The 12355-nt window shown below is 38.2% G+C and overlaps 1 protein-coding gene across 1 annotated transcript in view; it reads left to right on the top strand.

The window, feature by feature from the left end:
* The window catches only part of LOC124555875 (Down syndrome cell adhesion molecule-like protein Dscam2), a 238007-nt gene that overhangs the window by 109029 nt on the left and 116623 nt on the right, over positions 1-12355 (top strand). Inside the window, exons 8-9 of the mRNA XM_047129937.1 lie at positions 5137-5276; positions 6398-6666. Coding sequence (XP_046985893.1) covers positions 5137-5276; positions 6398-6666 — 409 coding nt within the window. The remainder of the gene's footprint in view (positions 1-5136; positions 5277-6397; positions 6667-12355) is intronic.

Below are 12355 nucleotides of genomic sequence, written 5' to 3'. Positions count from 1 at the left end.
ACATACCACCTAAGGAGGGAACACTTCATAAACAGCTTGATACTGGTACACTATCACCCCTCTGCAACACACTGTATGATAGCATGTGGGTTTGCCTGTGGATCTAGATGTAGATTGATGGTCAGACGCTGAGACTAAATTCAGTGGGTAATAATAAGGAGCAAATGGAGATGAAATAAATGCAAATCTAGAAAGAAGGTAAGGAGAAAGAATAAGGGGTTGAGGTAAACAATATACACTATGTGATCAAAAGTATCCGGACCCCCCAAAAACATACGTTTTTAATATTAGGTGAATTGTGCTGCCACCTACCACCAGGTAATCCTCAGTAGTCATTTGCCATTGTGAGACAGCAGAATGGGGCGCTCCGCGGAACTCACGGACTTCGAATGTGGTCAGGTGATTGGGTGTCACTTGTGTCATACACCTGTATGCAAGATTTCCACGCTTCTAAACATCCCTAGGTCCACTGTTCCTCATGTGATAGTGATGTGGAAATGTGAAGGGACACATAAAACACATAAGTGTACAGGCTGACCTCATCTGTTGGCTGACAGAGACCGCCAACAGCTGAAGAGGGTCGTAAAGTGTAATAGGCAGACATCTATCCAGAACATCACACAGGAATTCCAAACTGCATCAGGAGCCACTGCAAGTCCTATGACAGTTAGGTGGGAGGTGAGAAAACTTGGATTTCATGGTCAAGCAGTTGCTCATAAGTCACACATTGTGCCAGTAAATGTCAAACAATGCCTTGCTGGTGTAAGCAGCATAAACATTGGATGATTGAACAATGGAAAAACATTGTGTGGAGTGACAGATCATGGTACACAATGTGGTGATCTGATGGCAGAGTGTGGTATGGCGAATGCCCAGTGAACATCATCTGCCAGTGTGTGTAGTGCCAACAGTAAAATTTGGAGGCAGTGGTGTTATGGTGTGGTTGTGTTTTTCATAGAGGGGGCTTGCACCACTTGTTGTTTTGCATGGGACTATCACAACACAGGCCTGCAATGATGTTTTAAGCACCTTCTTGCTTCCCACTGTTGAAGAGCAATTCGGGGATGGCGATTGCATCTTTCAACATAATCAAGCACCTGTTCATAATGCATGGCCTGTGGGAGAGGTATTAGATGACAATAACATCCCTGTAATGGACTGGCCTGCACAGAGTTCTGACCTGAATCCTATAGAACACCTTTGGGTTGTTTTGGAATGCCGACTTTGTACCAGACCTCACCAACAGAGATCAATACCTCTCCTTAGTGCAGTGGGCTGCCATTCCCCAAGAAACCTTCCAGCACATGATTGAATGTATGCCTGCAAGAATGGAAGAATGAAACTGTGTCATTTTCAGCCATGTGTTCGGATACTTTTGATCACATAGTGTAAATAGGGAATAATGGAAATTGAGTTAGACTTTCTAGAAATACAGTTAGAGACACTGAAAACAATAATGGCAGAAACATGTAGTGAAATGAAAGACTCAGGAATGTGAAAGAGGCAGGAGAAACCTTGTTGGACCATTAAGACTAGGTGGATGCTCCATTGGAACACCTGTGTTTTCCACATCTTGAGATGGGAAATAAAATTATCAAAAATGCAAATAGCATTTGCAAAAAAAGGTTTAAATGCTTTCCTCTCTCATTGAGTGTTATAAATAGTGAATTAGCTAAATATTATAAATGGATCACTGCTTCTTAAACATAGCAAGAAGTTGGAATTTACTATGGAAGTCATTGTCAGAGTCAGATGTAGAAGTAACTTCAGCAGTCTCCTGGGGGGACCCTTGCTGTTTATGTTGTGTATCAATGACCTTGCAAACAATATTAAAAGTAACCTCAAACGTTTTGTAGATGAGACAGTTATTTGTGATGAAGAAATGTCTGACAGAAGCTGCTTAAATATTCTATCAGATCTTGATAAGATTTGAAAGTGGTGGAAAGATTGGCATCTTGCTTTAAATTTTCAGAAATGTAAAATTGTGCACTTCACAAAATGAAAAAAAAAAAAAAAAAAAAACATAGTATCCTGTCACTGTTGGAATTGGCTAACTCATACAAATACCTGGGTGTAACACTTTGTACAGATAAGTTCAGTTGTAGTTAAAGGTGGTGGTAGACTTCGGTTTGTTGGTAGAACACCCTGGAAGTGCAGTTAGTCTACATAGGAGATTGTTTACAAATCACTCATGTGACCAGTTCTAGAATATTGCTCAAGTGTGTGGGACCCATGCCAAATAGGACTAAAAGGGATATTGAACATATACAGAGAAGGGCAGCACAGATGGTCACAGGTTTGTTTGATCTGTGGGAGAGTGTCACAGAGATACTGAAGGAACTGAACTGGAAGACTCTTGAAGATAGAACAAATTATCCTAAGAAAGTCTTTTAACAAGGTTTCAAGAACCAGCATTAAACAATGACTGTAGGAATATACTGCAAGCCCCTACATATCGCTGACATAGGAACCATGAGGATAAGATCAGAATAATTACTGCTCAGTCAGAGGCATTCAAACAATCATTCTTCCCATACTCTACATCCGAATGGAAAGGGAAGAAATCCAATAACTTGTACAATGAAATTAAGTTGTGTGTTGTTGACAACAAGTTTGTGTGTGTGTGTGTGTGTGTGTGTGTGTGTGTGTGTGTGTGTGTGTGTGTGTGTGTGTTTCTGTTTCTGTGTGTAAGAGAAATCACACACATTGACCTCATCCTCTTTTTTCCTTAGGGATACACCATAAATGTTTACATGAATCTTTGAAAACCAGTGGATTTAGATAAGTTTGAAATGGTGAAAATGCCAACAGTTGCTTCAAAAAGATTTATTAATCACAACTAGTATCATGACATTATAGTCACATCTTCAAGTAACAAACTGTTGACCCAGAGAAATAACAAAAATTATAATTATCTTAGAACAGGAACTACCAAATTAATGTAATGTCAGTTAGGTCCACCCAGTTAGCCATGCGGTCTAACGCACTGCTTTCCGGGCAGGAAGGAATGCCGGTCCCCGGCACGAATCTGCCTGGCAGATTAGTGTCAAAGTCCGGTGTGCCAGCCAGTCTGTGGATGGTTTTTAAGGTAGGCTTCCATCTGCCTCAGTGAATGTGTGCTGGTTCCCTGAATTCCGCTTCAGTTACACTATGTTGACGATTGCTGTGCAAACAATTTCTCCATGTACATGTACACTATATGTACACTATAATTACTCTACCACACAAACATTGGGGCTACACTCGACTGGTGTGAGACATTTTGGAGGGGGGGGGGGGGGGTGTCTACTGGGGGCCGATCCACACAATAACCCTGGGTTCAGTGTGGGGTGGCAGTGGGGTGAGTGGACTGCTGTAGCCTGTTGTGGGATTGTAAACCACTGAGGGCTACAGTGGGGATGAAGCCTCTCCCCCATTTCTACGTGCCCAGTTCCATACAATACAATGTCAGTTAGCAAGTGAGGTATATGGATCTTTCAATACGTAATGCCCTTAAAATCTCCATAAGGGTAAATGAGGGAAGTTCACTAACTTCCTTCACTACCAGGTGATTTGTAAGTTTGAAATCATTCTCCTTATACTTATTTTGTGTAAATAATTTGTCAGGATCCTTTCACTGTCATGTTGATGATCTCTGTAGATGTATTTGTATTGTTATGAAACAATACAGAAAATAAATAAACAAAAATAATCTGTCTTTGAAAATATAAAATAGAATGGATAATTTTAAAAATACACTTTCCATGTGGTGGTAGGAAAAAACACTTATAAAAGATATTGAAATGCACAAGTTTTCAGGGCTAGCGGCTCCTTCTGGCCAGAGGGTTGAAGGAAAAGGAAGAGGGATGAAAGAAGTAGTTAGCAACATTTAGGAAATCGAGAGAGTTACAGTTGGGCTCACAATGTCATGTCAAGGGAGACTTACTGGAAGGGATGAGAAGGAAATAGTGATTGTTGGTGCCTGCACCAGATAAGATTTGAAAACTTGGGAATTTAGAGGTGGAAGGTAGGATCATAAGCAAGGCACAGATTACTGAAAAATCATTGGGCAAGAGTCAATAAGAGTGGAAAGCTAAGTACATTGTATATGGTAGACAGGTGAGGGAGATGAGGAAAATTAGATTGGTTGGAAAATAAGAGATATAGAAAAATAAAAAGGATTGAAGGAAAGGAATAGTTACTGAAAAAATGCTGAGTCCATAGAAATTAATCTAAATTTATGCCAGGTTAGTGATGAAGAACAAATACATGTTGTAATGCCAGTTCCCACCTATGGAGTTCTGAGAAACTGCTGTCAGGAGAGAGAATCCAGATAGTATGTGAGGTAAAACAGGTATCAAGGTCATGACTGTTATGTTTTAAAGTGTGTTCCACAACAGAGTTTTGTACCATTATACACCCTCTGTCCGTACCCATTCATCTTACCTGACAACTTCATGGTAGTCGTACCAGTATGTAAGGACAGTGTTTACATAATAGCTGGTACGCAACATGTGTCAATTCACAGGTGACTCTCCCTTTGATAGTATTCATTTGCCAGTTATAGGGCTGCTACAGATGGTGGTAGGAGGTTGTATTTGGCAAGTCTTGTATCAGGGATATCACATGGGTAGGGGCCAGTCAGCCTAGTTGAAAATCAAGTTTCCCAGGTCATCACATCCAATACTGGTACCACTGATCCCTCTTAGAAAACAATATAGGATTTCACTTCTTGTCAGTCAGTACTATCCTGATCTTGAATGTGTTCATCAGCTGCCTTGACAAGGCTATGACTGCCTAAAACCATGCCCTGAAATGAGATCCATTCTGTTGACATTTTGCCCACCACACCTAGAATAGGTTACACAATGTTTTGCAGTAACCTGTGTCTTGCTTATTACCCTACATCCCACGTTGAAGTACTCAAGTTTTCAAATCTTGTCTGGTGCAACCACCAACAATCAATCTTTCCTTCTGATCCTGTCCAGTAAGTCCTCCCAGCAGTTCTGAGCAACTTTTCTGTGACTCTCTCCATTTTCTAAACCTTGCCAGTCTTTCCCTTCATCTCTCCTCCTTTCCCTTCAACCTTTCAACCAATATGTAAAATACATTTTACAAATGTGGCAGTACTGACCATCCTTGTCAAATATGTTACAGTACCCAGCGAACCTGCAGACATAAAGGCTCTTATAATGGATTCAAGAACAATTCTAGTCTCTTGGAGACCTCCAAACTACCCAAATGGTAGAATCCAGAAGTACAAAGTGTATGTGAGATCACTGGATGGAATAGGTTTGGTTAGTATGGTGCAATTTGATTTCACTAAAGTCTAAACATTTTTGCTGACGTAGCTTATACTATGAAGACAAGAAATTGACTATCAAACCTGCTCACATCAATAACATAATGAAGTCAGTTTTGTGGCTTTCTGAGTGATGCTCAAAATTTTTCATATTTAAATTCTGTATTTCTATTTGCTGCTACATTTGTAATTGCATTGTTATTTAATGCAAAGTTGAATTCTCTCTATGATTACTTACAGATTTCGTTCTAGAACAACTTTTTTAACCAGTGGAAATTTTGCATCAGCATTTAACACTTGTAACACATTTTGTATTTGTTTTACAAGAGTCAGTCAGAAGGTAATGCCTCCTACTTTTCTGTTTTTATTTTACAAGAAAAGTATATACCATATACATAGGATGACAGCTACAACATTCGGGTTTCATTTTTCACTTTTGAATATAATCACCATTTTTGCCAGTTTTTATCCAACTTGAAACAAGAGAATGTATATCTGAGTGGTCAAAATTGTGGCACTGGTTCCTGACCTAAAAGGTCATCATATTTCTCATAAAAATTTGCAATGTCCCCATTACTCTAAATAGCTCATGCTCAATTATTCCTTGTTGCATGAAAGGAATGTAGTAAATGGGCATGAAACTGAAATAACCACCATTCATTAAATCTGTATCCATAATAACAAATATCACCCACTTATTCTTGAAATGTCAAGGCAAAAGCAACATCTTAATTACAAATATTTCCTTCTTATCATTTACATCCTTTGACTTTAAGGTCATTAACTGTACAGCAAGAATTGAAATAAATTGATATATTATGAAAAAAAGAAAAGAGAGGCAAAAAGCTGCTGTAGGATTTAGAAAGAATCATTGTGATTTTAATTTGGAAATGTGGGAGCTGAAATTCTGCGGCAGGATTTGAACAGTATCCCCCTTATTACAATTTTATTGTTGTGTGCATCACTCATTACAAAGCACTTTAATTGTATTGCTATATTTATGGTATCAAGAGGAAACTTAGTTTCTCTCCTTTCTATCTAGTTCTCTGAGTACCATTTGTCTTATGAATATGATATCTATCTGTTTATTGATTAATATGTAATCTTACACTCTAGGACAAGGACAGCTTTGACATCCCTGCTGAGCAGACCTTTTACACTATCACTCATTTAGAGTTGCATCATCGTTATGAATTCTGGGTGTCAGCATTTACAGCAGTTGGAGAAAGTGCTGGGTCCAGACATATCGTGCAGGCTCCAGCAAGTCATGTACCTGCACAAATAGCATCTTTCACACAACAGGTGATAGCTGTACTTCATGAAGACTTGCACCTCTCTTGTAACTATGTTGGAGAACCGGCACCACTTCGCCACTGGAGAAAGAAGTAAGTATTTGTTTTTGTGAGTAACATATGTTTCAGAATGTATTGAATCATTTGACAAACAAAAGAAATGAGAATACTTGTAATAATGGATGTCTGCAGACACTTATCCAAGAGAGGGCAAGATTCTAAAACTATCAGTTTAGATATAACTCATTTGGTAAGTTTCATACATTTTGTGCCTCACAAACTAAATATAAATGGAAGTACACAATACTCACAGTATCTCAAATATTTGACAGTTACCCATTCAGTACTTGTTCAAAGATTGATTACTCTGATACAAAAAAATAAGCATCTCTCATTGGTCTGTGCAAAGTACACATTGTTATATTATTGGTGGGAATATAAAAGTCTAATTTAACCATCTGAAATTGCATTCTCATGTAATTAAATCAAGGGCATCCAACGAGTTTACTGAGAAAAGTGGTGCAGTGGTAATCCATTTCATGGTTGTTCAAACCCCAACCACCTATCCAGAGTTGGGTTTTCTGTAGGTTCTTTAAATCGACTGATGTGAATGATGGGACATTTCCTTTGAAAAGACATGGCCAATTTAACTCCCCATGCTTCCGCAACTGGAATTCGTACTCTATCTCTAATGAAATTGTCACTGACAAGATGATAAGCCCTGATATTTCTCCCAGCAAGTTAGGAAATAAAGCTAGAAAATATTTATAAGTATTATTCATATACCAATATGTTTGACTGATACTGAACATTAAACATCTGAAATAGACATAAAAATCAGATTCATTCAGAAAAACCTTTTGGAAATAAAAAAAAATAGATAAAAAATTAGTAACAAACGCCACAGATTAATAGTCATTAAAGTGAAGAAAGAGAATAAATGTTAAAAAAAATGTTTGTTTAACTATGATGTCAAGAAAAACACTTTTATTGGTTATGAAATTTAATATCTGATGTTGATTAATTAAATGAATCATTTTAATGGCTTTTAATTTTTAATGCTGGAGCATATCACAAAAATTTGGACAAAATATGTTTTGGCAGCTATTTGCAAGGGTAACCCAAGGTGTAAATTTGACAACATGCACGTGCAACTCCTTCCAAACCAGCCATGAAATTATCTTTTAAAGCAGACTCTTAACAGCTGTGACTGAACCAGTACTGTCAAATCTTACCAGCTTGGCAAAGTATTGTGCATCCTTGGAAACTGGACTGCAGAAATCATAGCTCAGTAGCTGCATGTTGCTTTATGTTGATAGATGAAGCATAAATGAATGTACCAAAAATAAATAAACTGACCATTTTCTTCAGAATCTTATACAAAGTTATCTGGGCAAGCTTTGGTTGTTGTCTTTGTCCTCAGACAAAAGTTAAGATACTTGATGACAGTGTTGTACACCATATGAAGGGGCTGCCCTTGTGGGAATTTGGGAAAGATGTCAGGCAGGTATACTGTAACCATATTTTACTTTGTGCTGGCTGACACAATGATAATGGCTTTGTAAGGAAGGGACAGAGGACAGGTGGGGACTTAACCTTTCATTAACATGGTGCAGTCTATTTGACCTCGTGCTTTTGTCAATAATTGCAATTTACCCAGTTCCCTACCCATTATTACGTCCGTCAGTTGGTTAGCTTTGAGTTTAGTTGTGAGTGGACCGGCAATGCATGTGGTGTTATTCCAGAGCTTCTATAATGTGAGTGACATCCTTTTGAAAAATCGCTCACCATCATTTTGACTGTACTACGTTGTTTGTGTAATTTTTTCTGCAATTTCTTTCCTTACATATTCTCGATATTTTCCATTTCACAGCTTTTGAAATATGGCAGAACCTAGTATTTCTACAGGTAAAGGATCTGATGCAAGTAGCAGACAATGTGTGAACACTTCAGACTGAAACATTGAGGAAGCTGTGAGCAGATGGTTGGACAAATCAGACAATAGTGACTGTGACGATAATCCTGAAGAACCTGAACCCATTGTGAGTGAGCATGACACTCTGTCAGAACAAAGTACAACAGAAAATTACTCTGATGAAAGTAGTGATCGATGTTCTGAGCAACAGAGAAGCAATTACTTCTATGGCAAGAATCAGTACAAATGGGCTAAAGTGCCTCTGATCCGAGCTGTTAGAACCCCTCGCCATAACATCATCATGAAATTTCCATCCACCATGTTGACTACAGGAGATCCAAAAGACCCATTTTCATTATGACATCTCTATTTTGATGACAAAGTTCTCAATCACATCCTACTATGGACAAATGCTAAAATAGATTGCATCAGGCGGAAGTAATATGACAAAAGCGAAGCTGAACTTCAGTACCTGGATTTTGATGAACTTTTGACTTTGTTAGGACTTCTGATATGTTCTGTCTTTAAATACAATGACGAAAATGTAAATTATATATTTTCAACTGATGGTTCATGTCGGGAAATTTTCAGATGTGTCATGTCTAGGAACCATTTCCTAATGCTGCTGAACTGCTTATGGTTTGATGAATTTTGAACTAGAAAAGAGTGTCTCAAAGTTGACAAAATGGCAGCAGCCTCTTTTCTCTGTAGAAAAATTGTAAAAAATTCCCAAAAATATTTCAATATAGGCACATGCGCTACTGTAAATGAGCAACTAGTTTCCTTCCATGGTAAATGCTCATTTATGGACTACATGCCAAAGAAGTCTAGTAAATATTGTTTAAAAATAATGTTCTTGTGCGAAGCAAGAACCAGTTACTTTTATAATGCATATATGTACACTGAAAAAGGCTCTGATGGTGATACTTTCCCAAACAATGATAAGAAACTGATGGTACCAATGCAGTCTCTGTTGCGATTTTGTAAACCAGTCTATGGCAGTAATCCCAACATTACTGCTGACAATTTTTTCAGCTCAATACAGGCTATAGTCAGTTAAGGAAAAGACAATTGACTTTTTTTACAACTCTGAAAAAGAATAAGACAGAGATTCCACAAGCCTTACAACCAAATAAGCATAGACTAGTTGGTTTGTCTTTGTACGGTTTTACGCAAGGTACCACTCTGTTGTCGCATATGCCAAAGACAAACAAAGCAGTTCTTCTTGTCTCTTCCATGCATCATAGCCCCACTGAGGATTTGACTTCTCAGAAACCAGAAATGATATCATACTAAAATGCCACTAAAGGAGGTGTCCATGAACTGGACAAAAAGTGCCCCATAAACTCCTGCTCCTGCTGTCGAAGAACTCATCGTTGACCGATGTATTTGTTCTACTGTTTATTGGACATCAGCACAGTAATTGCATTTGTTCTTCAGAAGAGTGGATCAGATGAAGCTCCTGTCAACAGAGGTATCTTCTTGAAATAGCTGGCCTGTAGTCTTGTGATGAAATACATGCAAAAACAAGCTCAGAACCCACAACTTCCACAGGAGTTACAACTAATGACCCACCGGATTTTAGGCCCAATGCTCCAACAGAAGAAGTAGTGGAAGCAGAATTATGTTCTAGGAATAGGAAAATGTACAGAATCTGCCCAACAGTAAGAAAAGGAAGATTTTGATGTTTGCTACATCTGCAAGAGACCAATATGCATGCAGTACTGTTCCCAGGCCTGAAAGCAGTGTTGTGAAAAATTGTGATTTGGAGGGCTCTGATTTTTCATGAGGTATTTTTTCAGCTTAAAAATGTTACATTTTTTGTTCCCTTAGTTCTTCGAGAAGAAATACAAAATCTATTGAAGCATTAATTTCGTTATTAGCTAATGAAAAACATATAAATGTATCATTTACAAGATGTGCAGTAAACATACCTGAATGCCAGTTTACCAATAATTATTTAATGTTAATGTTTTGTATTTTCATGTTTATTTGCATTGTATTAAAGGCTCTGTCATATGCAATACAGAGAATTTGAAAGGGATTCAAATTGTTAGCATTACATCCACCTATAATTAAGAGGTCAGATTGACTGCACCATGTTTGCCACTACATTAGTTAAAGGTTAATCTTGACAATGTTACCAACTGTGATGACTGCAAAACAGTGCCAAAATCTCTGCCACATGTAGGGAATGGCATGATCACCCATGGAAAGACCGGCAATCAAGCAAAGTCAAGTTTTTTAATATTTACTAAACTCACAATGTTTTATGTTGCATTCACCAATGATGAATTTGCATATTTGACAGCTATTTTTGGAAAGTAATAAGAATTTTGTAATGAATAAAAGGTTGAGTTGAGTTGATTTGGGGGAGGAGACCAAACTGCGAGGTCATTGGTCTTATCGGATTAGGGATGGATGGGGAAGGAAGCCGGCCGTGCCCTTTCAAAGGAACCATCCCACCATTTGCCTGAAGCGATTTAGGGAAATCACGGAAAACCTAAATCAGGATGGTCAGATGCAGGATTGAACCATCGTCCTCCCGAGAATAAAAGGTCTGTATCCCAGAAACCGGAGGGGAAAGTACACCCTCTTTTTCCCTTGCAGATGCTCATGGTTGTATTATAGTTTATTAACTGACTTTTAGAATAAAACTTTTGTTCTCAAGAATGCCCTGATGTATTTCTGGACTTTCTGAATGATTATACTAATTATATTCTGCTAGTATGAAGAAATTCTTCACTGAGTGTGTATGTTATTAGTTTTAAATTCTTTGCAATTGTCCATAGTCAACACCACATATTGATTTCTTTAGTAGAAGAATTAATAAATTAATGCATAAAAGATCCAAGTGGTAGAGTGTGAGAGCAAAACTTGACTACCTAATTTGTCAGTTGTTTCAATGTTTGACTGTTTAACATAAGATTTATTATTTTGGTGGAGTACTGAAATCCCTTTATTTTACAGATCACATTTCTAGTTTTAAGTTATCATGTATACTTGTTCCTCAAGTACCTTTTTGCGGTTTTCACTGTTAATAGGTATGTGTAGAGTTCTTCTTCCATGTTTTTGTTCACATTTATACTTGTAGGGATCCAGATCATGTCAAATCCATCTATTCTTTGGAAAGAGCTACGTCAACTACAGAAATAAATGTGAACTCTTGTAGAAACAAAGAGTGATTAATTTATAAAACAACGGAAAATCCAGGATGGAATGTAACAATATTCCCATTCCAGCAATATATATCCCTCTATTCCAATAACACAGCCAGTCTTTTTACTTTTCTCCTTTCCCCCTACCCCCGCCCCCATCCTACCACTCCCCCACATACCGTCTAACCTCTCGACTGCACCTAACTGCCCTACCCTCTCTCCACCTTGTCCCTGCATGCTCCCCAGCAGCACGTCATCATCTCCCACTTCTACCCTGCTATCCCTCCCCCTCCCTGCCCCAGCCTCCTCCTAACCCCCACCCAGTTGCCTCTCCCATCATGCATTGCTGTTGCTGCTTATGGTGTGACTTCTACTGCCAGAGGCTATGGTCGTGTGTGGGTGAGTTGCATTTGTGTGAGAGTGTGTGTATGTGTGTCTATTGTCTATTTGTGACAAAGGCTTTGTTGGCTGAAATCGTATTTTGTGACAGTCTTTTTGTTGTGCCTATCTGTGACTTTCATAATGATTAATTTATAATAGTCAGCTACGTATTGGACCTCTCTTGCATGTGTTTTACCTGTTTCACTGCAATTTTTGTTAGTTTCTGTTACTGTAAGTTGTTCTTATGTCTCAATAAGTTTTTGACAAAATGAGCTTGTAATGAGGTGCTTCACAGACCATGAACTTCAAACAGAAAGAAGAACTTCAG

This window comes from Schistocerca americana, chromosome X (genome assembly GCF_021461395.2).
Source record: "Schistocerca americana isolate TAMUIC-IGC-003095 chromosome X, iqSchAmer2.1, whole genome shotgun sequence".
NCBI classification, from domain to species: domain Eukaryota; kingdom Metazoa; phylum Arthropoda; class Insecta; order Orthoptera; family Acrididae; genus Schistocerca; species Schistocerca americana.
The sequence above is the reverse complement of the archived record's forward strand: the minus strand, read 5'-3'. Positions and strand labels throughout refer to the sequence as shown.